Source organism: Phytophthora infestans, genomic scaffold, assembly GCF_000142945.1.
Source record: "Phytophthora infestans T30-4 supercont1.6 genomic scaffold, whole genome shotgun sequence".
NCBI classification, from domain to species: Eukaryota; Oomycota; class Peronosporomycetes; order Peronosporales; family Peronosporaceae; genus Phytophthora; species Phytophthora infestans.
The window spans coordinates 1,314,096-1,341,905 of NW_003303753.1; the positions used below are offsets into that span (position 1 = coordinate 1,314,096).

Below are 27,810 nucleotides of genomic sequence, written 5' to 3' on the forward strand. Positions count from 1 at the left end.
CTGCCGCAACAACAGGAAACACAGCCCCCAGCAGTTAATACCGTGCATCCACGGGCCTTTTAAAAAATTTGTCTTATCGACGTCTTAGGGGTGGGGTCCTACGACTTTGCTTTAGTATGAGGAGCGCTTTGGGTTCATTTTCTGCGAGAGTCAGTCGAAGCAGGCGTCGCCACTTACATTCCGACGCCACAGGCAGCGCACGCTAACATGCGCTTCGCCGACCGCCTCAACGCCCTGCGCGCGGCGGCACTGATGACTATTGTGGCGACCCGACTCGCGAATGCTGCCGGTCAGATCGACATAATGTGTTCAGAAACGCCGCAAGAAGCCACTCTCGCGATAAACAGCAACTCCGCTTCGTATAAGTGCTCGCGCGGTCAAGAGGACCATACGAACTTGGACGGAGGCTTTTTTCAAGTCAGAATAGGGGTGTCTAAGGTGACGCTGGATCTGCAGTATTCTCCCATAACATCTCTGTAGGTCGCCCGTGGATGCAGAAACGTTATGGAAATCGTACTAAGTCAGCTCCTTTAGGAACTTCCTCGCCTTGAACGGGTCTCCCACGCTGAACTACACCGACTCGTTGAATTTCGCGAACTGGGATAAACTGACAAATCTGTGAGTGTTAAGAAGATGCTGATCCAAAGGCGATTGTCGAGACCGCTGATGTTGTTGTGTGACTATTAGGGCATTTGAAGGTGTGGAGTTTGCCCCAGCAACAGTCAATTTATCACTACCGAGCGCCATCACTGAAATGTATGAGATACATTTTACTCGCCTGAGATCATTGGGGCTGGTCTGACAACTGATTGCTGCGTGCTCGGTGCTGTTTAGCCACTTTATTAACTCGAAGCTCTCGGATCTCTCGCTGACAAATGAGGCCCAGAGTCTAACTACAATGTGAGTCAAGCCCCTTCCGTGTACAACGTGAAGAGCGACATAACTGACGCGCTTTCTTATCGTTAAGCAGCGATTTGGGCACTACTTCGGTGGAGAATTTCCCAAAAATCCTCTATGAACGCCGTTGGACTAGCACTATGGGGAACATGTACGTCATCTCTTACCACTGCTTATTTAAAAAGCCTTTGCTCAATGGGCGTGTAATGTTTCGCTGTGAAGTACTGTGGACTTATCGGGGATCAACAAAACCACCATGACTGAGGAACAATTTAACAATTTAAAAGCGAACCTGGAGACGCTCTCAACACAGGACTGGGCACAAAATTATCAGTGCACTAACCAAACCTCGGGCAGCTCAAAAATGACGATTCTAGAATGCAACTCGCCGAGTTCGTCAGGGAGTGAAAGCCCTTCATTGCAGAGCCACAACTCTACCCTCGGAAGCGGTTCCAGCAGCTCAAGCGGCTCATCAGACGTGAGCGTAGGCGATGATAGTAGCAGCGGCATTTCCACTGGAGCTCTCGTTGCGATAATTGTTGTGGTGGTCGTCATCGTGGTGATTCTCGCTGTCCTCATTTTGCGAATGCACTCTAAGCGCAAAGCCACTAACGCAAACGGTCACAATAATGACGCTACAGCGACGCTTATGAGCAAGGGCGACGCTGCTGCGGCTGAGAAAGGATCTTTTATCTCGAACGATGAATTCCTGCGCAACTTCCGTTTGCCTCAGAGCGACGTAGCACTCGTGAAGTCTCAGGGTACAGGCCGGCTATGGATGGGCGAATATAACGGCAACAAGGTGATGGTGAAGCGTGTAGAGTCCGAGGTGACGGACTCGTACGTGACGAAGGCTCTGATGGCCCAGTCGCGAACATTTGCCACTATTTCACACCCTAACATCACAAGTTTGGTGGGCGTCACATGGCTGGCTGGCACAGATTTTGCGGTTGTGACAGAGTATATGGACAAGGGCAATTTGAAGACGGTGCTTTCGAACACGGACGTGGACTTGGATATGACGACCAAATTAGAGATGTGCTGTGACGTCGCATTGGCTCTTGCCTATTTGCACGAGACGGAGCAAAACCTGTGCGCCAAGCAGTTGTCTAGCCACAAGGTTCTCGTGAATAAGGGTTTGACCTGCAAGCTCAGTCTGTTCGAGTGCGTACCAAGCTCAGCCAAGCTAGGAGGCCCAAGCAGTACAACCACCTATTCCTATGGCATGGGCGAGGTGGCGTGGTTGCCACCAGAGATTATCACGCGATCGTCGCCGATGGACGCACGGAAGAACAACATTTACGCGTTCGGCGTCTTGGTTAGTGAGATTTTCACGCGAGTGTCACCGTACCAGTCGCTGGTCGAGGCAATGGGCAACACAATGTCAGACGTGGAGCTCGTACAGCGTGTCCGGCGCCAGGATCCACTGATACCTCACGAAAACCGGCAAGAATTTCTTGCGACACCGCCAAGCGTGCGACGGATGGTCGAGCAGTGCCTTTCATATGCACCTATGAGCCGACCAACGGCAAAAGAACTCGTGCAAATTTTGCACAACGCGAAGGAAGAGTTAGCGACGAACAGCATCTGAAGAGGGGAAGAGCCCACCTTCGGGGATGGCGGGCGGGGAAAGTTGACGACAGCTGCCGTTCACGCGGGCTCCCCCGAGAACGAGTCGTCGTCGTTTTTCGTTTTAGGCGCCGACGCTCCGCTACGTGCCGACGAGGTGGAGCTTGAGGGCTTGAAGTGAATATGTTTTGTATTTCCCTCCTCGAGGTATTCGAGCTTATAAGTAAGCAGTCGGTTGTTTCTATGAAGACAGTGTGGGGGTTTAAAAAAATGGATCCTACCGTGCAATTCGATTGACTCAAAGCACCGCCGATAAACTGCTCGGAACGGCTGTAGGTGTACGAGTATCAAGTGCAGTTCTGCCAATCTGCATGCGTTTACAGATGTGTGCAGACACGATCGAAAGCGAGTTGGGTTGCTGAAATAACGGCCAGCGCAGGAGGTAGATCTTCATCGGGGAAGTGGCACGGGTCCGTAGCTCACAGCACCAACAGCCGACGCTAACCAGAGTACTTGATCGACTAAAGTGTCACGCCTTTGACGAGCGTTGCGACTCGCACGTAAGACCTCGCAATGCGAGGTCTTACGAATTGGAGCTCATTAAATAACTCAGTCGATCAGCATCATGAAGGCAACTTTTAGGTCACGCAATACTTCTTTGGCAGTTTTCAGTTTCTTACGAGACAACGCCATTCTAAACAACGCTGCGAAGGTGATGATAGACAGTAGACAGGAAGAATCCAGAGTACACAACATCATCAATGCCTCAGTCAGAGTAAGATTTTTTAATGGTGCACTTCCGATTTAGCCGTAGAGCCACCACGAGGCGCGAGCCACGTAGTGATTGGAGGGAGCCTTCTCTAGAAGAAGGTGTGAATCGACACAAGCAAAACCGACAGGAGCCAAAGCGTTAACTACTTGGGTTCATCTTACTGTCCTTCTGGTGTACCTCGACCGTCCTGCACGAGCAGAGGACACCATGGGCGGTGATACCAAGCCCCCGGATGGGGAACCGCCTCCGCCGCAACGCCGCTTATCCAAGAAGACGGCTGTAGTGAAGGAGGAAGTGAAGGATCTCGTGACACCACCCGGGCCTCCCGCAATGGGGGGTTCAAAGCCGTACGGGAACATGAAAAGTGAGCTGGAAATCCTACCGCACAAAGAGCAGTCAGAGGAAGGTGCAAGTCTCCATACAGGAGATAGAGAAGAGTCTGAAGACCCAGCAGTCGAAGACAAAACACGCAGCGAAAATGATGACGAATCCATGGGATGGTCTGGGTCAGAGCCTCTAGTTTTTGACGACGTCAAGGTTGAACCGCTTACCTTCACGGAAATGTTCGAATACCTACGTTGTGAAACTGCTGGTATGGATCTTGACAAGGCTATGGAAGTTGAGAGCGTGGCCGACTTAATTCAAGATCTATTCGAACAAGTTTTTCTCGCTAGACCACGAGACCCCCTGCCACCGACACGGGCACGATATCCTGACCTATCTAAGGGAGAAACTGAAAAGCTCCTGCACTACACAGAGGCAACAACTACGAACTATGATTCCCGTAAATGGCGGGCGAGACTGGAAGGACTTGCTCGCTCCATCTACAAATCTAGACGAACACTAAGTGAAACGCTGTCAGCAGCCGAACAAGCAGTGAAAGCCAGGCCCGCGCCAGTAGCAAACCCGTGGGAACAGCGACTATTTCCTCAATCTACCGGTAACGATGAAGACATTGACATGAACGACGATAAAAACTCCAAATTTCGCTTCCTTCGCAGTGCATATTCAGTAAATGAAATTGAAGAATTTCGAAAACTATGTGAAACCCGATATGGATTTCCTAGCCACCTTCGAGAACCCACAACGGCTGAAAAGAAGGTGATCAAAGGAATTCTGGAAGGATCCATCCTCTGTGCAGTCCTGCCTGACTTTCTCAAGCGCGTATGCACAAACAAAGCCTACAGATACATTCAAAACACGATCAAAGCCCAGGTAAAAGGCGATCTTGTTCTGCTGTTAAGCCCAGACTTTTAAATTTTTCCGCAATTTCAAACGCGAAAGAGACTAACAGCGGAGTTTTTTCTTGGTCGAGGCAACGATAAAAATGATTCCAAGAAGGTAGCAGGAATGCTTCAGGAAGCAAAGCAAATCTGCTACGACGAAGGACAGCATGCGATTCATATCATTTGCTGGACAAGAGAGCTAGCTGCAAAGTGGAGCACCGTTTTTACCTCATTGCAATTCCGTAACCGCCACTTCCAGGGGTTCCGAAAATGTTATTTTTATTAAATATATTTTTTATTTTGCAGTAAAATAATTTATTTTCGAGCTCCCATTTCAAAATCAAATAATTTATTCTGCGGTCTCTCCAGGCAATAACCTTTAACCGGGCTGATGGAGCCCTACGGACCAGCGGTCCAGCTTTACCGCAATCTACGATCGATCTGCCGCGCTCTCGTCCTCTCATTTTGATGGTTGGTCGCTGAACTGAGCCTACTGGAACGCTGCCACAGTCCGGAAGGTTGTGCGTGGTGAGGCTCCCACCAACTAGACGAGTATCAGCCACTGTATATTGCATGCAATAACACCAATAATTTTTGCACCCGTGGTGCTCCAAGCACTTAAAATTATTTTTATTGCTGTTTTGCCAGTCTCAATAAAAATAACATTTTCGGAACCTCTGGCCACTTCCCACTGCAGAATGTGCACACGGAGAAATTGGGAGCCGAGACGAATCCTGAGCAACGTGCTAAGCAAGTATGGGCTCGTCAGATTGGAGTAGACGGAATTCTTAACGAGCAACCACGTGATCGTTACCATATTCGCCTCCTCAATATCTCTCGTTTCATGGATGAGGCAGCCATTGATATGTTTTTGCAAGCGCACTTCAGCGGAACGTACACGACTTGGCAAGAGCCATGCACGGGATATAACAATGTGCTGCAGACGGATACATGGGACATATTCTTTAAGTGCCACACATGTCCTCAATTTTTGGACAGCAAACGATTCATCAACTGGAATGGCACTAAGATCCTCGTGCACCATGTTAGTAAGTCGGCCTCACCACCGTGTTTTTCATGTGGTGCCAAAGGTCATCTACGTACGGTATGTAAAGTAGATGACACGTACTGGCAGGATAACTACTGCGTCACTGTCTCGGCATGGGACATCGAGACATTGCCTAAACAGGCTTCTACTGTAACGAGCTTCAAAGAGCTACATAGCTGCTGGGTACCACCAGACACGAAACGCGAAACAACACCATCGACACGGCAACATGAAGAGGAAGGACGCGTGGGAAGAAACGATGGAGGAAGTACATGGCAAGAAGCCAAACGAGCAGAAATCACGCCAAACCAGGAAGCTTCTAACACACCTCAGGTGCGTATTCAGCGGCGTCCACAGGCCAAAGAAACAATAACCACGGAGCAAACCAGTGATAGAAGTGAAGCTGACAAGAAGCCCAAACATCTCGGCATATCCATTGCAGAAGAAATAAAAAACAAAATTCGACACGGTACGGCAGAAATGGATAAATGTCAGCTCTTAATTGAGCAGCTAGCCTCGGAACGCAAACGAAAAGTCGACCCTACAGCATTGAAAAAGTGTCTTGGAATTCAACTAAGGCAGAAACGGCAACCTCATACCGTGGTGGAGGCGTGTGGTCTGGAATTTGTTTCGACCCCACCAACAGGTAATTGCCAGTACTATGCAGTCGCTATGGCTCTCCTGAACCAAGGCTATGGTCCGGATGGGAACACCCGAGCTGTAGAAGACCTCACAGCGAAACTAAAACAAGGAATTAAGGCGGCAGCTGAACACTGCTTTGACAAAGAATTCCCTCACGATATTAGACAGACAATCCTCGGGATACTGGGGAGCGTTGACGACTGGATTGAACACGGATACGACGAAACCATAGACCCTAAAGCAAAGAAGCTCACGCCAAAACAAACAGAGACCAAACTAAAGAAGTACTTCGAAGAAGTAGCCCGGTCAACTTCGAGAGTAGAAGCAACTATACCAACTAAATATTGGGGAGGTGAAGTTACTCTACGAATGATGGCCAAGATATTGCACCAGCCCATCTTTGTTGTGATTGCCAGAGATGGGAACAAGGACCCATCTTATCAAGTGTTTGATCCAGCAGAACCCATAACGTCTGCGCCAACGAAATTCTACACAGCGAAAGAACGGTCTTACTCTGACAACCCCAACGGTTGGATCAGAGCCCTCCAGGAAGACAGCAAACGCCAACAAGAAAAGGGGAGCATCCCGGTGGTGCTGAAGTTCCGCGGAAGACACTACAGCTGGCTTCGGTTCCAACACAGTTCTCTGGTGAGAACAGAAGCAATTCCCATGGAAATCGACAGTACTACCGACAAAAGATACGATGCGATCGATCATCACGAAGACCAAAGTGATAAGAAAACGGTGGCTGCAGAGCTTGAACAAATCCGGGAAAACATGGCGAAGGAGCAGTCACGCTTCCCCTCATTGGAAGTAGCAGAGCTGACACCCAGAAGACGCGACGAACTTCGTGAGCTGGATCTCACAAACACGGACGAAGTAGAAAAATGGTCAAAATACCTGAATATTCCGATTGAAACCGTAATACAGTGGCAAGCACAGCTACAGAACATGGGATCCACGTCCAAATTCATGCCAAGTCCATCCGCTACGGAAACAGAGACCAGCTCGAGCTGGACCCCAACTGAATCCTCGGATATGAGCACAGACGCTGAGAATGATAGCAAACCCGCTCTGTCAAGCGCAAGCACAGGAACTGGTCGATTTCAAGGCTCTAACACAACACTGGAGATCAGTCGACTACGTCGAAAAAGTCTCCAACAAGATTGGAATCAGCTCGCGCAACAATGGATTTCTAGCACTATAGTATCGTTTCCTACGATTCCTACTGATTTGGCCACTTGGAGAAATGTGACTGCTAGAGAACCAGACCTTCTTTTCCATACTCTTCAAGACTTTGCGTCCCCTGACTACGTTCTAAGCTCAATGTCGGACGCAATCTTTGAAATTTGGACGACATCAATCCGAACAACTGTTCTCATCCATAGCCTAGAACGACTTGCCGATGATCCAAATCTGCTCCGGAAAAAAAGGTGGGTGCAAGGCTGGATAAAAGCGATACGTCTACAGCTTCAAAAACAACCTAACCAGGTCGAACTATTTCCGAAAGAACTATGGAAACCATTAAAGGCAATGCATTATGGTGACTCGGAGCTACTTAAGCTATGCCGCGAACAAGAATCCCAGCAATTGTCCAGAATGCTGGTAGCAGCATACATTTACAAGGCAGAAATTCGAATGCTGGTGGCAGCTGAAAACGACCCGCCTGTAACTCCAACTGAACATTTGCAGCAGTTGTTTGAAGTTCTTGAGGGTAACCCTGACATTCATGCTGCAATTCATAGCCAAGACGCTACGGGCTGCTGGGCACGACTCGAGACAACGCTGGCAATCTCCGCTATGACAAGTGGGCCGGCGGCAATGGAACCACAGCGTCGTGATTAGCGCTACTCCACATGACCATCACGACATGAACGATAAACCAACGGAAGATTATTACGCAGAACTTACAAACATAGCAGCACGATCGATCAAGGAAGTGCTCTAGTCATGAAGCATTTACTATAGCTACGAGAGGATTCGCTTGGAAATCTAGGAGAAATTGGATGAGTGGATGGAGAAGGAGACGGGATGGGCTCCTACCACCCGACATCATCTTAGTCCAAGATACAGCGATTCATCAACAGCTAACAGTCATCGAGATGACACAACAATGGAAAAGATCGTGGCAAACATTAACCACGGAACACCCACTCAGCTACTGGACGGTGACGAACACTAAAGCGGCTGGGATGGGGATTTTAGTATCACCAACTATGAGTTCACACGTAAAGCCGTGGAATAAAAGTGGATGGACATCAAGATTGATGGCAGTTGAATACCACGACTGGTTAATTATCAACCTATACGCTCCAGCAAAAGGAGAAGACCAAACGCAATTTTTCGAAGATCTAAAGCCATGGCTATCCCACCACCAATCCATTATAATAGGGGGGGCTTTAATTCCGTAATGAGACCAAGCAGGGACCGAGTGGAGCAACGACGAAAAAGTACCGGATCCTGCGAGAGCGAAACATTATTTCGCATTCTAGATACTCAAGATATGACGGACGCAGTAGATCTCCAGTTTGACCTTGACGGGGACGATGAAGTACAAGACCCGCTCCATCATTTTACCTTCTGGAGGAAAAACAGCGCTAGTCGCCTAGATCGATTCTACGTCAAAGGAGAGCCTTTTCATATACTGCAAAGCATGAATGTTCTTGACCCTGCTCATGACTCGGACCATCAGGAAGTCCGCATTAACATTTGCACAAGAAAGACTGAAAGAGAACTCAGAACTGGAAAATTGTACGTGGCCGACCTCATCGGATTCGTGAAGCCATCGAACGAGGATTGATCCCGCTTTTGGATGATTACGAACGAACAGCAGACCCTGTTGGCAAATTTGACGCTCTGATAGGAGATATTCAGCCATTGCTCAAACGAACTCGAATAGACGACAGAAAACAGGCGTCCAGATACTTCCGAAAACTTCGCGCTGACACACATGTTCCAAAAGCAACGCGGCCAGAGACGGTAGCACAACAACAAAATCTTCGCCGCCAAAGAGCTGCAAGATCGTTTGGGAAACAACTAGAAAATTCGTCAGAGGAGGTGCGGCGTTTATTTAAGAGGAACTCGGACTGGCAACGGGATCAGTCCGTGTCGCACATTGACCCTTCGCCAGGCCACTTCTATGATGACTGCTATCCAATTGAAGAAAGAATGGCTTCCGAATGGAGCCACGTGTTTGGGAAATCCCATGCATCAACCTCACCGGAAAAAATTAAAACAGCTTTGAAAAAATTTGCGAATATTCCCCAACAACGAACCTTATCAGACAAAGAAGCAAGAACGATGACGAACCCCATATCGGAGGAAGAAACTGAGTCGGCAATTGCAAATTTAAAGCGCCACAAAACAGGAGGGTCGACAGGTCTCAGTCACGAATTCTATAAGGATTTTGCTTCATTGCTTCTTCCAAGTCTCACCAAGCTTTTTAATGCCATCCTCAAAGGACAAGGGATACCAGCTTCATTTTTGAAGGCGACAGTGATACCTCTTCGAAAAAATGGAGACTCTGCCGACGCGATGGACTATCGTCCAATTGCTATCCTGAATACAGCATATAAATTGCTCGGCAGAATCTTGGCTGAGCGATTACATGCACTACTACCCAAACTTATTAGCGATTCTCAACAAGGCTTTATACGAGGACGCAATATTGACAAAACAGTGACAATTTTGCGCTCTATCCTTGCCGCAAGTGAAGACATGGACGCAACAGATTGAACAAATGCAGCAGCGATATTGTGTGTCGACCTTCGGAAAGCGTACGACACCCTTGACAGGCAGTATATGCTGCAAGTACTACGAGGATATGGATTTACTGACCAGTTTATTGAAGTAATTTGGACTCTTCACGAGGGTACAACTGCCCAATTTTTGGTTAATGGTAAATTATCATCTGAGTGGGAGGTGAACTCTGGCATTCGACAAGGATGCCCGCTAGCCCCTCTGCTATTTCTTTTAACAGTGGATCCCCTAAGTCACGCGATAAACAACCACCCTAAACTGCAGGGGATTGCAATTCGAGGAAATCTCTCCTGCCGCCATAAATTTTCAGCGTTCGTAGACGACAGCACTGTCTTTTTGAGCTCGTTGCACGAGCTAGAATTCGCCAAACAAGTGCTCGATGAATTTGGTGATCTATCTGGACTGAAAGTGCAGCCAAACAAAAGTATTCTGATAGGGCTTAATCGATGCGGCACTCCAACTAAAGGGAATGGATTTCCGGTACTCTCATCAACTGCTTCCACACGACAGTTGGGGTATTGGATTGGCAACAGAAATACTAATAGTGAGAATTGGAGTATACGCATTGAAAAAATTCAAAGACGACTGCGGATAGCAACAACCATAACCAACTCTGTGGCTCAACGAGTAACACTGTTCAACGCCATAGCACTACCAGCAGTTCTGTTCACAGGAAAGCACTTTATTCCGTCCAGAAATAATTTACGCAAACTAGTAAATCTCCAAAAGCAATTTGTCTGGAACGAAAAAGCTAGCACGGAAACCACCAAGCACAAACTGAACCCAGCTCTAGTCTACACACCACGCGATCAAGGAGGTCTTGGATTACAAGATATCTCTCTGGCACTGCGGGCGACGAGGAGTAATCTTGCAGAAAATGGCTGCAAGCCAAGCCAGATATTTACTCCGTGGCATGGCATGCTATGGCCCACCCAGGCGAAGAACCATCACAATTATGTTGCCAGTTCCGCCCAACATCAGCACGTATGTTGTCATTATGTGCTAAGGAATCCCATGCCACGGTGATTCAAGAAGGAAGTTCGCGTATTCATCTGGAATGTCGCAGTCGTTTGTCATCGCTGTTATAAATCGTAATTGTGTGCCTGATATCCAGTAGCAGGATCGTGTTGCCGGAGCTGATATAATCATTTGTTGTATTTTCTTAAGTTGATCGTTCTTGGGTATCATTTTGATTGACTGCGAGTTCCATAATTCCAGTTTACCTAGAAGCTGAACAGAAATTTGTGGCTGACGACGATAACGCAAATGTGACTGACAAAAACGGCAACCCTCTCCGCTTACAGAACTTTCCATCTTTGCGACCAGCACGAATCAGAGATATAGTCTTTACTATCGAGAATTTGAGCCCAATGCAAAGCGACAAGGCCGCCGTGTTACAACCACCACTGCATAAACAGCCATACACACAGAGACATTCACGCCAAATAGTGAGATGGTGCTCATGTGTCATGCTCAGCCTACCTTGGAAGATATGGACAGTGAAGCCCCAAACACTACAACCAAGAAATCTCCCACATGTGCAACATGATTTAGAATGGACCTATGGGGAAGCTGACGATACTTTAACAGCTAAAGTAAAGAGCGGAGAGAGCAGCAATCTGGACATACAACTGCAACGAAACCAAGACGGGTGGACCTGGAGCATTATGAAAGCGTCAGCATCGTACCAAAAAACTTACGACTATGAAGAATTAGTGGCTTGGATAAACCGAGAAGGTCTCGCTTTTAAACAAACACCGCAAACCGCTCTCTATCCTTGGTCAGCACCAGAACTCACGAAATCAGCCAACTTGGGAATCACGATCCGTAAACAGCGAACCAAGGTATTAAAAACACAACTTCGATACAGCCTTCAACCCACTCTCGAAAAAATAAAAAGGAAAAAAGTGCATCAGCCTGGCAAAGTGCAGCGCTTCAACAAACTGTTTACCAGCTGTGGTCCACCCAAGGTATTTTTACAGACTTCCAAAACTGGACAATGTATCGTATCGCTCTTGGAGCTCTCAACTTGCGCCACGATAAATGGCCTGACCACCGTGAATGTCCTGAACCTACATGTCCTTGCACCACTGAAACGATAGACCACATAGTATGGAGCTGCGATAAAGCACAACATGCTTGGAAAAGATGGCTTGAATAATGGCTCGGAGTTCCAACTACCTTGACGAAAAGAAAGGCATTACTGGAACACGTTGCGTCAAGGAAGTCACCAACAGCGACAGCAGAATTCCTGTAACGGGGTACGTAGCACTAAGTGTACCCTGGTTACATGAAGTGTGACACTTCACACTTCAGGAGTATGACATGTCATACTCCAGGATATTTGGTACAAGGTACCAAGGTCATTCAAAACCAACCATTGGTTTTATGACATTGCATTCTATAGGTAACTGATAGTTTGTATTAACCTCAAACTTAACCTACCTATAAATATACTCAGTTTACAATCTACCTTATTTAGGTCACTTCGCTCTCTTTAATTAAAGAGGGGACCTGTGAACTGCCGTTCACTGAGAGTTTGTATACTCTCGGAAGATAACTTCCTCTAGCGCAAGGTGCTGTGTGACCCCGTCACACTTGGTAGCACTTGTAGTCAATCCACGCCATCGCGGGTAGACTACCTGAACCTCCGAAGTTCGTTGCCATGGATAGGAACGACTTCTCCCATATGAACGACTCTCAGTTCGAGTCGGTTCGGAAGATGGCAGGCATCTTCGGGATGGAGGCCCTGCAGAGCCTGGTGGTATCAACACCGGCTGAGCAGCTCGAGCGCGTCAATGCATTCGACGCGTACGAGCAGGGCCTCATCGCGCATGTGCGGGAGAACCTGCAGGCTCCGGCGGCGGAAGCAAACCCGCCTCACCCGAAGCCAATACGGCTGAAGGTAAAGCCGTATGAAGGGAAGGAAGGCGAGAACCTTCACTTCTGGGTCCGAGAAGTAGAGCTCGCGATGGACGCGGCTCTGATCTCGACCGAGCAACTGCGTGTTGCTTTTGCACTCTCCAACCTTAGCGGTCGTGCTAAGAGTTGGGTGTACACTCGGGAAGCGACATCCCCTGGATGTTTCACATCCTGGGCTCAGCTGTGCGAACAGCTCCGAGCCGCGTTCCTCCCGGCGAACTACGAGTACCGCCAGCGTTCGCGCTTCCTCGCGTGTAAACAAGGAAGACGCGAACTGCACGAGTATGTGCAAGAGATACGGGAGCTCACGGCGTCCCTAGTGGGAAACCCACTCAATGAGCACATCAAGATGACTGTGTTCATGGACGGCCTTCGAGTGGGCCCCGCACGCACTCAGCTGTTCCGGGTGCAGGCAAGCACTCTTGAAGAGGCGATTCAAGTGGCTCTTCAAGAAGAATACAGCCATCGCCAGGCGCGTACGCCGGCCTCAGCGTGGCCTGGGAGTTCCTTGTCGGCTCCCGGTCGAACAAGCCCCAACGGACCAGTTCCCATGGAACTCGGGTCCGCCGAACAGCGTGACATCCGCTGCTTCGGCTGTGGGAAGATGGGCCACTTCAAGCGCGACTGTCCCGCGGAAAGACTCCGCAGACGGTCCTTCCCCAAGCCCGTCCTCAAGGGTCGCTGGCAGAAGCCAGGATCCCGGGGACAGGGGAACGCAGGGAACCAGTAGGGGCGGGGCGCCCTACTGGGGAAGAACTAAGTCTTCGTGATGGGTGCGCGGGTGGCGCGTACCACGGGGACTTAGCCCCTGAGATCTCGAATCGGCGAAGAGCAGCGGCGGGTTGCTCGTAGTACACGGATGTGTACGGGGGTACGATCACCCCTTTAGAATCTTGATTGACTCTGGGGCGTCGAAGAATTTCGCACGCCGCCAGACGGTTGCTCGTAACAGCAACAAGTTGTCCGAAGCTTTGCGAGAAAGCAACGGCAACGGGACGGTGTCAGTGCGACTGGCCGACGGGAAGGTCGTCACTGTCCCCAACGTCCAAGTGGATCTGGCTGTCAAGTTTGAAGACTTTGACAGCCTCGAACAGTTCACTGTTCTCGATATGGATCCATATGATATGATCCTGGGCATGCCCTGGCTTGAGAAGCACGAGCCCTGGATCGACTGGCGAGGCAAGGCAATCGGTGCCAGCCGCCCTGCGCAGTCCGACAGAGCATTGGTGAGTCATGTTTATCACCTCTGTCAGGACCCGGGGCGCCCGCGAGGGCTGCCAGGGTACCAAAGCATCCGGCAGATGCTTGGGAGTCGTCGACGTATATGACGACTCCGAGGATGTTTTGATGGTGGCGGCGCCCAGGAGAGGCGCCGGCCAAGTGGGTAACTTAGGTCCACAGGCGGGTAACTTAGTTCCGCAGACAGCTGCAGCTGTCATGAACACTGAGAACAGCGTGTTCAGAGTGGGTAACAGAGTTCCACTCACGGTCGCCCAGACCATAACTGAAGAGGAAGACGTCGGATACGCTTCCTGTGTGAGTAACACAGTGCCACACGCCGTCGCCCAGACCTTAACTGAAGAGGAAGGCGTTGAACACGCTTCCTGTGTGGGTACAACAGTACCACACGAGGCCACGAGTGCCTCGGATGTCGTAGCGACGACATCCCTAGACGTGGGCAGCAAAGCTCTCCGTCACAGAAGCCGTCGGCAAAGACGCCGCCGCCGCCTCAAGTCGGATCCGAACTTCGTTCCGATCGACGTCGCTTCAAGCGACTCGGAGTCCAGGGCCCGGGCTCCTCCGACAAGGCCGGTGGAAGAGTGTTATCACATCTTCGATAGCGAGACGGGTTTACCCGTCAAGGCATCTGGTGTCCACTTGGAACCGTTGCCAGAGGTTGCAGAGATACTGAACCTCGAGGAAATGACGGCTGAGTCTTTCCTGACCAACCTCAAGGCTGGAGAGATCGCTGAGATGGTACTCATGAGACCTGAGACCACTCAGGAGGAGCTGAACTCCTCCTCTGTCTTGGACGAGAACGTCCTGGAAGACATGAACAAGCAGCGTCAGGCGCGCTGAGATTCTCAAGAACCCCAAGGATCCGGTGTATCCTTTGGTGACGGAGTATGCGGACGTGGTGAATAAACACCCACCGACCCAACTCCCACCGGATCGAGGCGTACGGCACGAGATTGATCTCGTGCCCGGCACAAAGTATTGTGTCACGAGGCAATGGCCTCTCCCGCGCGAACAGTGCGAGGTCATTGATGCCTTCTTCGCCGCGAAAGCGAAGGCAGGCATGGTGCGGGAGTCGAAATCCCCGCACTCGACGCCGACTTTCTGCGTTCGTAAGCCGAACGGAAAGTGGCGTCTGGTTCACGCTTATAACAAGCTGAACAACGCAACGGTGCCGGCCCAAACACCGATCCCACGAAAGGATGTGTTGTTGAACAACATGGCCGGGAGCGTACTGTACAGTGCGCTGGATTTGGTAGACGGATACTACCAAATCCTGATGCGAGAGAGTGACATCCCGCTCACCGCGGTAAGCACTCCAAGCGGCATGCTTTGGGAGTGGCTCGTCATGCCGCAGGGCTTGTCTAACGCCCCGGCGACGTTCAATCGCCTGGTGACGCAATTGTTACGCCCTTTGCGTTCCTTCGTTCAGACGTACTTCGACCACATATTCGTCCATAGCCGTGCCGAGGGAGACAAGACGGCCATGGAGGTGCATCTAGGACACCTCCGTCGAGTGTTGGACGTAATGCGAGCGAACAAGCTCTACGCCAACATCGACAAGTGCGTTTTCGCGTCACCAGAGATCAAAGTTCTCGGTTGCTTCGTAAGCAACGTGGGCGTTCGGGCTGACCCAGACAAGGTCAAGGCCATAGCAGCATGGCCGACGCCCCGATCCCAGAAGGATCTTCGAAAATGGTTGGGTTTGGCCAACTACCTTCACAAGTACAGCGCTGGGTACGCGGGCTTCGCTAAGCCCTTGTCGAGCCTCCTTCAGAAGGACGTCGACTGGCGCTGGGAGCAAGAGCACCAGGATGCTTTTGACAGCATCAAGGCCAGTCTCCAAGAGGCCCCTGTCCTGGCTCTGCCGGACGAGACGAAGCCGTTTAGTGTCGTCTGCGATGCCTCCGATTACGCCATCGGGTGTGCATTGCTGCAGGACGACACGGCTGGACAGGAACGAGTCATCTCATTCCAGTCCAGGCAGCTCAAAGCCGCCGAGCGAAACTACCCTGTCCATGACAAGGAGCTCCTGGCAATGAAATATGCCCTTGTGAAGTTCCGTGTTCACCTTCTGGGCTCTACGCCCTTTGTGATCTACACAGACCACGCGTCCTTGAGGACGGCGACTAACTCGCCTCACCTCTCCCAACGGATGGCGAGGTGGCTGTCCTTCTTCGCGGAATATAACTTCCGCGTCGAGTCCAAGCCGGGCAAGCTCAACGTGCTTGCGGACGCCCTCTCTCGGCGTCCAGACTACGAGTTGGGCCATATCACACGGGTGACAACGGATCTATATGATCGGATACGCATGGCGTATCGGGACGATGAGGCTGTCGCGCCTACCGTCAAGTTCCTAGCAGCAGAAACGGACGCAAAGTCCGACTGGCTCTCGTCGCGACAGCGCTCACGGCTCCACCGATATGAGTTGAAGGAGGGCCTCCTCTATTATCGGGTAGAGCCCACTGATCCTCCACGGGTGGTTGTACCCAACGACGAGGATCTGAAGTTCGACATCCTCGCGGAGGCGCATGACGCGCCCTCCAGCGGCCACTTGGGCCGCGAGAAGACCTTTCTGTCGGTCTCTCAGTCCTTCTGGTGGACCCACATGTACAAGTGGGTCGCCCGGTACGTCAAGACATGTGAAACATGTCAGCGGGTTAAACCCGCAGGGCACTCTTCGGCTCCACTACAGAGCCTGCCCGTACCGGCTGATTGTTGGAAGTCGATGAGTCTTGACTTCATCTTTGGGCTTCCCGCCGACGGACACGGCAACACCGGAATTTTGGTGTTCGTGTGTCGGCTGAGCAAGATGGTACATCTTGCTCCAGTTCCCGTCACTGTGACGGGCGAACAAACCGCAAGGTTGTTCGTCGATGGCGTGTTCCGCTATCACGGTCTCCCGGAGACGATTGTCTCGGACCGAGACCCGCGGTTCACTGCTGCGTTTTGGAAAACGCTGTTCCCTTTACTGGGAACCCGTCTGCAGATGTCCACTGCGGATCATCCGCAGACAGACGGCCAAACAGAGCGCGTCAATCGAGTGCTCGAGGACACTCTGCGCAGTGTGTGCGCGGCAGCGCCACGTACGTGGTCGACGCAGCTTCCAGTTGTTGAGTTTGCGCTCAACAACGCGGTGCACGCGTCCACGGGGTTCACGCCGTTCTACTTGAACGGCTTCCGTTACCCCAGAGTGCCTCTCACTCTTCGAGGAAACACTGACTCCTCTATTCTAAGTGGGGGAGAGGCTCGGAAAGCCCTTTCCTCCCAGGTCTCGGATGTGAGGCCAGTTTCGCTGCGGAAACAGGTGGAATCCTTTATGGATACCAAGCTGAACATTGTCAGCAGGGTCCGCGATGCCATGGCAGCGGCCCAAGATAAACAAAAGGAGTACTCGGACAAACAAGGAAGAGGAAACTTAAGTATATTTGAGATTGGTGACTTAGTGTTACTAGACACGAGGAACCTACCTCTAGACACTGTTAGCTCTGTCGGCAGCAACAAGCTGAAGCACCGCTTCATCGGACCTTTTGCAGTCCTGGCCAGACATGGTGCGTCGTACACCATCGACCTTCCAAAGTCAATGACGACGCACCCGACGTTCTATGTCGGACGTCTTAAGCGGTACTTTGACCCGCAGGGGGTTGCTGACTCGCAGACCCCCTTGACCCAGCTCCTCGAAGCGAGGGCCGGTCACAGTCGTCGGCGAGGGCGTCGGAGCAGGCACCCAAGCCTCGGTCGGGACGGCAAGGCTGCGGTCAAGACCGTACGCCGGAGGGGCTCCATACGAACGGACCCCGGCGCCATACGCCGAGTACGCTGAGTACGCCGGGTACGCACCATACGCGTACGTCTGGGAGTGTGCCGCAGGCGGCTCCGGACGTGGCAACAAAGCCTCGATCCGTCGGATCATGCGAAAGGCCTCGTCCAGATCGGACGAAGAGGCCCGGCGGTCCACCCGCAGGTGCAGGCTCGCGACCTCTCGCTCCACCAGGTCCAGGCGACCCGCAAGACGAGCGAGCTCGCCCTGATTCCCGGCCTGGGCGGCAGCATTACCGCCAGTCCCAACGCCAAGTGCAATCTCAAGCACGAGGAGACGTTGACGGAGGCGGTCAACCTCAGGGTCCCGTGTCGGACCCGCAGTCAGAGCACTCGAACGAGAGTGGCTCTCGGGAGGCGCCGAGTACTCGTACTCGTACGAGGGCAGCTCCGCCCCTGCTTGACCGGAATGGAGAAGTCCACTTCCACGTGGAGCGGATCCTCCAGGAGCAACGGTGTCGCGGGAAGCCACAGCTCCTCGTGAAGTGGAGGGGTTATGCCCACTCCGAGAACTCGTGGGAGCCGATTGAACGGCTCCTGATTGACTGCCCGAAGGCTGTCCCAATCTGGGAACAGAAGCGGCGGCAGCTTCATAAGTAGTCCGGGGCTTCTTGCCCGAACGGGGTACGGATGATGAATACATACCGTACCCGCGCTCATCGTGAGCGCTAGAAGCCGCGCGCTTCAGGATGTCCCTTGGCAGCATACGCTTGCTGATCAAGTGGGCAAACCTCACACGAAGATCACGCTGGTCCAGGATGTGGGACAGCTGCTGATCTTCATGGAGTTCCCATAACTCCGTGGGCGAGTACTTGAGAGTCTCCACCCACGCCCAGAACATGTCCTCACAAGAACTCCATGTGGGACAGTTCTCGGGCATAACCCAGGGGTATCCCCAAACAGGATAGAGACCACCCCGGGTCTCGGGCTTCTTACGACAAGTCGTGAAGTCCTTAAGGGGAATGCGGTGTGGCGCGAGAAGCACACACCGAGCAGCCTCCACGTTGTCGACGAACAACTGTTCTTTCTGAACAAGGGCTCGTTCATAGATGCCCCTAGAAGTGTGGCCGCCCACAAGGCCACGAGGAGCGACGAGAAGCTCTAAGAAGAGGTCAGCCCCAGAGCTCTCCTCGGGAGGCCAATACCCTCTTGAGTTGATGGCAGCTCCCTGGCTGACGGGTGCCGCCACCGAACCCTTGGAAATCCTCCTGCTGCTGGTCGAGGTCATTCGAGACCTCCCGGGGCTCAACAATGGCACCCTCCTCTTCCTCTTCTTCCTTCTTCTCCTCCTCTTCATCCGAGGAGCCGAAGAGACTCTGATAGGAGCGTCGAGTCTCCTTCTCCTCGCGGAGTGGAGACTTAGAGGCGGTACGCTTCTTTGAGGGCTTGGCGCCTTCGGCTTTAGAGGCCTTAGCGCGCGCAAGACCCTCGGCAAGCGAGAGACGTTTGCGAGGACTCCCTTCCTCATCGCCACCGGCTTTGGGAGTGCCCTTAGCCTTAACGGCCGGACTCTCAGAGCGCACAGAAGTCCTGGGACTGTGATCACCGTGATCACTAGCGGACGACTGCACGCTGTCTTCTTTGTGCTCACTGGACACTGGGCTGTGCCCTCCCACAGAGCCCGCAGGAGCATCATGAGTGCTCTCGGACTCGGCATCGTCCTCACTGCCCGAGTTGAACTCACGTTCTACGAACCGAGGGTTCGGACGATTGTCTGAAGACGAGGGCGACGGACTGCGGCGCCTGCTTGCGCGCTTGTCCGCAGCCGCGTCACCCGAGGATCCGATCGCCTCGGAGGCCACCTGAGTAGCCTCCTTAAGTGCAGAGCCTTTGCCGTGAGGCTTAGTGCTCTTGGCCTGCGCCTTACCGGCTGCAGCCTTGGAGCGTGTCTTAGCACCGCTCTTAGCAGTGCCACGAGGCATGTTAACGGTCGAAGTGGAGACCTTGACGAAGAGCGCACAGGTTGCTGCTCGAGGCTCTAACTGTAAAGTGAGCCTCCGCCGCGCTCGCGCGGCCGAGTCGATGGTTTTCGACTTTGAGAATGAGAGTTTGTGACGAACATCTCTTCATTCTGATTGGTCGGTAAACCGAACCTAAGTGGGGGAGGATGTAACGGGGTACGTAGCACTAAGTGTACCCTGGTTACATGAAGTGTGACACTTCACACTTCAGGAGTATGACATGTCATACTCCGGGATATTTGGTACAAGGTACCAAGGTCATTCAAAACCAACCATTGGTTTTATGACATTGCATTTCTATAGGTAACTGATAGTTTGTATTAACCTCAAACTTAACCTACCTATAAATATACTCAGTTTACAATCTACCTTATTTAGGTCACTTCGCTCTCTTTAATTAAAGAGGGGACCTGTGAACTGCCGTTCACTGAGAGTTTGTATACTCTCGGAAGATAACTTCCTCTAGCGCAAGGTGCTGTGTGACCCCGTCACAATTCCTGTCCGTAGCTCAGCAATGCATAACGCGATGGACAACATGTCACGACAAAGCAATGGAGATATTATGGTTAATATGGACAACAACAACCCCAGTCATACTATGGAGACTACGAAATCGTCATATTTTCAACGAAATACACACATCAAAAAGCGAAACAGCCTCCATAGTCTGGGGAGCTGGCACGTACCAAGTCATGGCGGTAGCTAGCTCATGGAAGGCGCAACCATCAAAGCGGATATTGGGTGTGTGTCTGGAACTATGCCATAGAATCATGATATCTGTTCACCCTGAAATGGATATGGAACATCTGGAAACCTGGCTAATCCGTTACTACGCGAGAAATCCTCCCGGAAAAGAGTCCCAAGGAGAATGGCTAGTATACCATTTAGAAAGAGAAGACGCGTGGAAGCTCCATGTAGCTGGTAGCAACACATTTAACCACCAGCAATCCCGCTCAAAACTTGATCTACTCGTCCTCGAACAAGCAGGACAAGCCATTTGTCGTCAAGATGAGCCTCAGAGAATTATCCTATTGATTGATACCATCGATTTACGAGCCTCCAGCATGCTCAGAAAAGACTCAGAAGATAAGGTCGACTACAACGACTGCCGTAATCTCAGTGCACTAGCCTCATTCTTCAGGATACAGTGGAGAAAACCGAAGCTAGCGGCATTCACAGCAGCCAAGAAAGTGGCTGCAATGGACCAAAATGCAACATATATATTCGACAATACAAACAGGATGACCCACCGAAGCGCATTCGAAGAGTATCTTCAGCGGACGGAGGAACAAATTCAACAAAAGGCAAACCCTCAGCCATACAGAAAGACGGACTCCATTGAGAACCGTTTAATAGCGTATCATAGTAAGGCTTCTATAGGATAAAAAAAACATACCCAAATAGAAGGCCGTTTGAACCACCAAGATTTTTTAATAGTGTACCATGAAAACCGTCAAATCGCACTTAACAGATCCGTTCACGACCACGACCGTAACGATCACCACTTTCGATAACAGCGGCAACTTTATCTCGTTCGCAGGAAACGGATTGCATCAAATACATTGCCCACCATACCTACAATCCAAGTTGTCGCAACAGTTGGCAAGTCAAATGCGTTAAGCTAAACTCTAAGTGCGTGATTTTTGCCGGTAGCGAGCGCATCGAAGACAAGTCTAATTGTAGGACAAATTGGACATTTTAGGCTTCGTTTAGGACGCATTATTCGACAGCGCTGCGAGAGCAAGACCTCCAATTCAAGATGGTACAGTATACAGAATGCACTGCAAAACCGACGCGACGAATGTTTACGAGACCTTGCTCATGAAGACCTTTTTGCTAGCTCGTGTCCATGCTGCTTAAGCAGCTCACCTGATACGCACCGTGCCAGGAGGACGGTGGCTTTATTATTAATACTACAACGTAGTACACGTACACCCCACAGGTGAGCAAGCAAAGAAGCTAATCGACGTCTTCGCAGCTAGGAAGTCACTAAACAAACACTGCAGACAAAGGAGAGTACTGTAGATGCGCGGCTGGAGGAAAAGAGCAGCGCCACAGCAACAGGCTGATGAACTTTGAGCTAGTGGACGAAAAGTACCTTCCGGCGTAGGGTTTTCAAGCCAAATCAAGTCAAAATCATCGTCAGGTCTGAAGGCAATTGCTGTCTCCACCTTTCATATGTATTGCAATTAAAAAAATGCACCGTGTACCAACCGAGCTTCTCCTCCTTTGCCGTTCGCGCTTCAATAAAACAACTCAGCTGAAAACCACGTGGTTCTTTCCGTTCGATCTCAATCCTTAAGAGAAGATCGGGCAACCACGACTGCCACATTCCTTACTCGTCAACCACAGGCTCCTTCTTCACTTCCACCTTGTCTTCCTTCATATCGTCCACGTCCTCAGATGCTTCCTCAACCACCGCCGACAATGTCTCCATACTCGTTGTAGTAAATGCCACCTCGTCAATCAGCGTCTCGCTCTTTTCATTCTCCATACCCTCAGTCTCTGGTGCCGAGTCCGTCTCGAACAACTTTTTCGCCTTATCACGTGCATCAGCAGCCGCAGCTTCCAGCACCGCAGCGTCAGCAGCTGCTTCCTCGTCCAGCTGCGGTAGAGCGTACACCGCGTACAAAATGATCAGTGCCAGTGCTTCCAAGAAGACAATGTTCAGAATGAACAAAATCGCTGTCGGTACTGCCCAATGGTACATTAAATACCGAAGACCTGTCAGCTGCGCAATCACTGTAAGCTTGGCCGAGTAGACCTGTAGCTTTGGCGTGTTCAGCTCAATGTCCACGCGCGTAAGAGGGTACTCGGTGCTCTCCTGGTATCCGTTGATCGCTGTCACGCGAAGCGTCTGAGCAGGTTCCGTAAAGCCCAACGCGTAGGGCATGAGCCAAAATGCTAGTCTCATCCAGCGCACAGGCGCCGGCATGTCATGCAGCGTCACAGGTCGAGCACTCGCTGCTAGTCCCCTCTCCTGGTTTGAGTATAACGTCGTCGATACCATGAATACACCAACCTCCGCGTTGGTTCGCGACTCTGGCACTGTCAGCTTTACGATCACGTCGTACGTTACACCAGGGACAAGTACAGGCTGCGTCGGCTCGTCAGGCTTGACCACAAATGACTGCCACTGATGTACCGGATCCTGCAGTTCCAAAGACGCCGTTGGGATAATAGGCGTTTGCCCCCCCTGGACATAAATGTCCATGTGGCGATTCCCATAGTTGAAGAAAATGTCTTGTTCATGGAATCTAGACGGGATGACAAGGTAGTACATAAATGCATAGAGCAGCGAGGCCGTGGCGAAGAGGAACGAGATGCCAGCGAAGATCTGCGCGGCGCGGAAAGCCCAGAGCAGCAGCAGCTTGAAGTAATTCTTAGCCATACGCGTGAGCTCGTCGCGCAGACGTTGACGCTCAGCCTCGTCCTTCAGCAACTCCGTCGCGCTTGTCGGTAGCAGCGCCAGCATCAGCGTCCATGGCACCCACGAAGCCATCGTCACAGTTGGGTCTTCTTCTTTCCTGGCTCACTTTTTGACAACCATCCGGATCAGACATTATCAGATTTGCGAACTGAAAAAATATGACAATGTTGCGCATCTTCGTGCGCGGGTACCGGCGCCTGGTTGCCACATTCGTAGCACCCGATACGTGTCCAATCTGCCTGGATGTCGTCCCGATACTGGCGCTGCGCGACGTGGAGAGCGAAGACGATGAGGCTCATGCAAAGCTGCGCTGTCGCCACCGTTTTTGTGCTGGTAGGGGCCAGTCTCCTTCAATATCGAACGTGTGTGTGTGCTCACTGTCAATGCAGAGTGCGTTCGGAGGTATATTCAGATGAAGATCAAAGGGCGCCAAGTGGACGAAGGTGCATGCAATGCAGGCTGCAGTTTACAGAGGTCTTCATGATAATAGAGAATATGCATGCTACAGATGAATTGGTATGCCCAGTAGTGGAGTGCAAACAGAGCATCAAGGAGGAGGACATGGAACGCATTATCGGGAAGGACGAGACGACACTGTACCGAGCAATACTGAAGCGCAAGCGAGTACGTTCCAGCTGGAAAGTTGCGAATATGAAGTGCACCCGGTGATAAATCTTGAATTGTGACAGGACGAGAAGAATCCGAGTGCGAGGTGGTGTCCAAGACCAGGCTGCGACGAGCTCATTATCTGTGAGAGCACGGACAATTTCACGTGCCCAAAGTGCGATACAGTGGGATGTTTCCGTTGTCGCGGATATGCACATCGGTTTTGGTTCTGTCGTGGTGCTCAGGATAAGTCGTATCTGGCCTGGGAGGCGTCGGTGGGCAAGCACAAGGCGGTGCGAGCGTGTCCACACTGTCAGATGCGCATCTGGAAGAACGAAGGCTGCAATCACATGACGTGTACCCACTGTCGCTACGAGTATTGCTGGGTCTGTGAGAGCAGGTGGGATGCAAGTCACTACGCGTGCTACGACTTGCCCTTCGTTGGCGCTTCATCTGCATGGGGAAACTTGATCTACTTGCCTCGAACAAACAGGACAAGCCATTTGTCGTCAAGATGAGCCTCAGAGAATTATCCTATTGATTGATACCATCAATTCACGAGCCTCCAGCATGCTCAGAAAAGACTCAGAAGATAAGGCCGACTACAACGACTGCCGTAATCTCAGTGCACTAGCCTCATTCTTCAGGATACAGTGGAGAAAACCGAAGCTAGCGGCATTCACAGCAGCCAAGAAACTGGCTGCAATGGACCAAAATGCAACATATATATTCGACAATACAAACAGGATGACCCACCGAAGCGCATTCGAAGAGTATCTTCAGCGGACGGAGGAACAAATTCAACAAAAGGCAAACCCTCAGCCATACAGAAAGACGGACTCCATTGAGAACCGTTTAATAGCGTATCATAGTAAGGCTTTTATAGGATAAAAAAAACATACCCAAATAGAAGGCCGTTTGAACCACCAAGATTTTTTAATAGTGTACCATGAAAAGTCAAATGAGCCGTCAAATCGCACTTAACAGATCCGTTCACGACCACGACCGTAACGATCACCACTTTCGATAACAGCGGCAACTTTATCTCGTTCGCAGGAAACGGATTGCATCAAATACATTGCCCACCATACCTACAATCCAAGTTGTCGCAACAGTTGGCAAGTCAAATGCGTTAAGCTAACCTCTAAGTGCGTGATTTTTGCCGGTAGCGAGCGCATCGAAGACAAGTCTAATTGTAGGACAAATTGGACATTTTAGGCTTCGTTTAGGACGCATTATTCGACAGCGCTGCGAGAGCAAGACCTCCAATTCAAGATGGTACAGTATACAGAATGCACTGCAAAACCGACGCGACGAATGTTTACGAGACCTTGCTCATGAAGACCTTTTTGCTAGCTCGTGTCCATGCTGCTTAAGCAGCTCACCTGATACGCACCGTGCCAGGAGGACGGTGGCTTTATTATTAATACTACAACGTAGTACACGTACACCCCACAGGTGAGCAAGCAAAGAAGCTAATCGACGTCTTCGCAGCTAGGAAGTCACTAAACAAACACTGCAGACAAAGGAGAGTACTGTAGATGCGCGGCTGGAGGAAAAGAGCAGCGCCACAGCAACAGGCTGATGAACTTTTGAGCTAGTGGACGAAAAGTACCTTTCGGCGTGGGGTTTTCAAGCCAAATCGAGTCGAAATCATCGTCAGGTCTGAAGGCAATCGCTGTCTCCACCTTTCATATGTATTGCAATTAAAAAAAATGCACCGTGTACCAACCGAGCTTCTCCTCCTTTGCCGTTCGCGCTTCAATAAAACAACTCAGCTGAAAACCACGTGGTTCTTTCCGTTCGATCTCAATCCTTAAGAGAAGATCGGGCAACCACGACTGCCACATCCCTTACTCGTCAACTACAGGCTCCTTCTTCACTTCCACCTTCTCTTCCTTCATATCGTCCACGTCCTCAGATGCTTCCTCAACCACCGCCGACAATGTCTCCATACTCGTTGTAGTAAATGCCACCTCGTCAATCAGCGTCTTGCTCTTTTCATTCTCCATACCCTCAGTCTCTGGTGCCGAGTCCGTCTCGAACAACTTTTTCGCCTTATCACGTGCATCAGCAGCCGCAGCTTCCAGCACCGCAGCGTCAGCAGCTGCTTCCTCGTCCAGCTGCGGTAGAGCGTACACCGCGTACAAAATGATCAGTGCCAGTGCTTCCAAGAAGACAATGTTCAGAATGAACAAAATCGCTGTCGGTACTGCCCAATGGTACATTAAATACCGAAGACCTGTCAGCTGCGCAATTACTGTAAGCTTGGCCGAGTAGACCTGTAGCTTTGGCGTGTTCAGCTCAATGTCCACGCGCGTGAGAGGGTACTCGGTGCTCTCCTGGTATCCGTTGATCGCTGTCACGCGAAGCGTCTGAGCAGGTTCCGTAAAGCCCAACGCGTAGGGCATGAGCCAAAATGCTAGTCTCATCCAGCGCACAGGCGCCGGCATGTCATGCAGCGTCACAGGTCGAGCACTCGCTGCTAGTCCCCTCTCCTGGTTTGAGTATAACGTCGTCGATACCATGAATACACCAACCTCCGCGTTGGTTCGCGACTCTGGCACTGTCAGCTCCACGATCACGTCGTACATTACACCAGGGACAAGTACAGGCTGCGTTGGCTCGTCAGGCTTGACCACAAATGACTGCCACTGATGTACCGGATCCTGCAGTTCCAAAGACGCCGTTGGGATAATAGGCGTTTGCCCCCCCTGGACATAAATGTCCATGTGGCGATTCCCATAGTTGAAGAAAATGTCTTGTTCATGGAATCTAGACGGGATGACAAGGTAGTACATAAATGCATAGAGCAGCGAGGCCGTGGCGAAGAGGAACGAGATGCCAGCGAAGATCTGCGCGGCGCGGAAGGCCCAGAGCAGCAGCAGCTTGAAGTAATTCTTAGCCATACGCGTGAGCTCGTCGCGCAGACGTTGACGCTCAGCCTCGTCCTTCAGCAACTCCGTCGCGCTTGTCGGTAGCAGCGCCAGCATCAGCGTCCATGGCACCCACGAAGCCATCGTCACAGTTGGGTCTTCTTCTTTCCTGGCTCACTTTTTGACAACCATCCGGATCAGACATTATCAGATTTGCGAACTGAAAAAATATGACAATGTTGCGCATCTTCGTGCGCGGGTACCGGCGCCTGGTTGCCACATTCGTAGCACCCGATACGTGTCCGATCTGCCTGGATGTCGTCCCGATACTGGCGCTGCGCGACGTGGAGAGCGAAGACGATGAGGCTCATGCAAAAGCTGCGCTGTCGCCACCGTTTTTGTGCTGGTAGGGGCCAGTCTCCTTCAATATCGAACGTGTGTGTGTGCTCACTGTCAATGCAGAGTGCGTTCGGAGGTATATTCAGATGAAGATCAAAGGGCGCCAAGTGGACGAAGGTGCATGCAATGCAGGCTGCAGTTTACAGAGGTCTTCATGATAATAGAGAATATGCATGCTACAGATGAATTGGTATGCCCAGTAGTGGAGTGCAAACAGAGCATCAAGGAGGAGGACATGGAACGCATTATCGGGAAGGACGAGACGACACTGTACCGAGCAATACTGAAGCGCAAGCGAGTACGTTCCAGCTGGAAAGTTGCGAATATGAAGTGCACCCGGTGATAAATCTTGAATTGTGACAGGACGAGAAGAATCCGAGTGCGAGGTGGTGTCCAAGACCAGGCTGCGACGAGCTCATTATCTGTGAGAGCACGGACAATTTCACGTGCCCAAAGTGCGATACAGTGGGATGTTTCCGTTGTCGCGGATATGCACATCGGTTTTGGTTCTGTCGTGGTGCTCAGGATAAGTCGTATCTGGCTGGGAGGCGTCGGTGGGCAGCACAGGCGGTGCGAGCGTGTCCCCACTGTCAAAGCGCATTGGAAAAACAATGCTGCAATCAATGAACTGTACCCACTGCCCTACCA

At 51.2% G+C, this 27,810-nt stretch overlaps 5 protein-coding genes across 5 annotated transcripts; 3 read left to right on the forward strand and 2 right to left on the reverse strand.

Annotated features, from left to right (window-relative positions):
- Positions 1-207: 207 nt before the first annotated feature.
- On the forward strand, positions 208-2,488 carry PITG_04568 (protein kinase; the record flags this gene model as incomplete). The annotated part of the gene is made up of 6 exons (XM_002905282.1): positions 208-476; positions 535-618; positions 688-756; positions 835-900; positions 971-1,048; positions 1,120-2,488. The coding sequence occupies 6 exons, from the start codon at positions 208-210 to the stop codon at positions 2,486-2,488; spliced, it is 1,935 nt and encodes a 644-aa protein (XP_002905328.1).
- A 957-nt stretch (positions 2,489-3,445) lies between these two features.
- PITG_04569 (uncharacterized protein) lies at positions 3,446-7,182 on the forward strand (the record flags this gene model as incomplete). The annotated part of the gene is made up of 6 exons (XM_002905283.1): positions 3,446-4,178; positions 4,533-4,579; positions 5,162-5,513; positions 5,689-5,845; positions 6,319-6,506; positions 7,085-7,182. 6 exons carry the CDS (start codon positions 3,446-3,448, stop codon positions 7,180-7,182), a joined length of 1,575 nt encoding a protein of 524 aa, XP_002905329.1.
- Positions 7,183-21,779: 14,597 nt separating this feature from the next.
- On the reverse strand, positions 21,780-23,378 carry PITG_04570 (uncharacterized protein; the record flags this gene model as incomplete). Its single annotated transcript, XM_002905284.1, has 1 exon — positions 21,780-23,378. The coding sequence occupies one exon, from the start codon at positions 23,351-23,353 to the stop codon at positions 22,187-22,189; it is 1,167 nt and encodes a 388-aa protein (XP_002905330.1).
- A 61-nt stretch (positions 23,379-23,439) lies between these two features.
- PITG_04571 (uncharacterized protein) lies at positions 23,440-24,241 on the forward strand (the record flags this gene model as incomplete). The annotated part of the gene is made up of 5 exons (XM_002905285.1): positions 23,440-23,614; positions 23,671-23,724; positions 23,790-23,905; positions 23,971-24,137; positions 24,220-24,241. 5 exons carry the CDS (start codon positions 23,440-23,442, stop codon positions 24,239-24,241), a joined length of 534 nt encoding a protein of 177 aa, XP_002905331.1.
- A 1,499-nt stretch (positions 24,242-25,740) lies between these two features.
- Positions 25,741-26,933, reverse strand: PITG_04572 (uncharacterized protein; the record flags this gene model as incomplete). Its single annotated transcript, XM_002905286.1, has 1 exon — positions 25,741-26,933. One exon carries the CDS (start codon positions 26,905-26,907, stop codon positions 25,741-25,743), a length of 1,167 nt encoding a protein of 388 aa, XP_002905332.1.
- Positions 26,934-27,810: the final 877 nt, after the last annotated feature.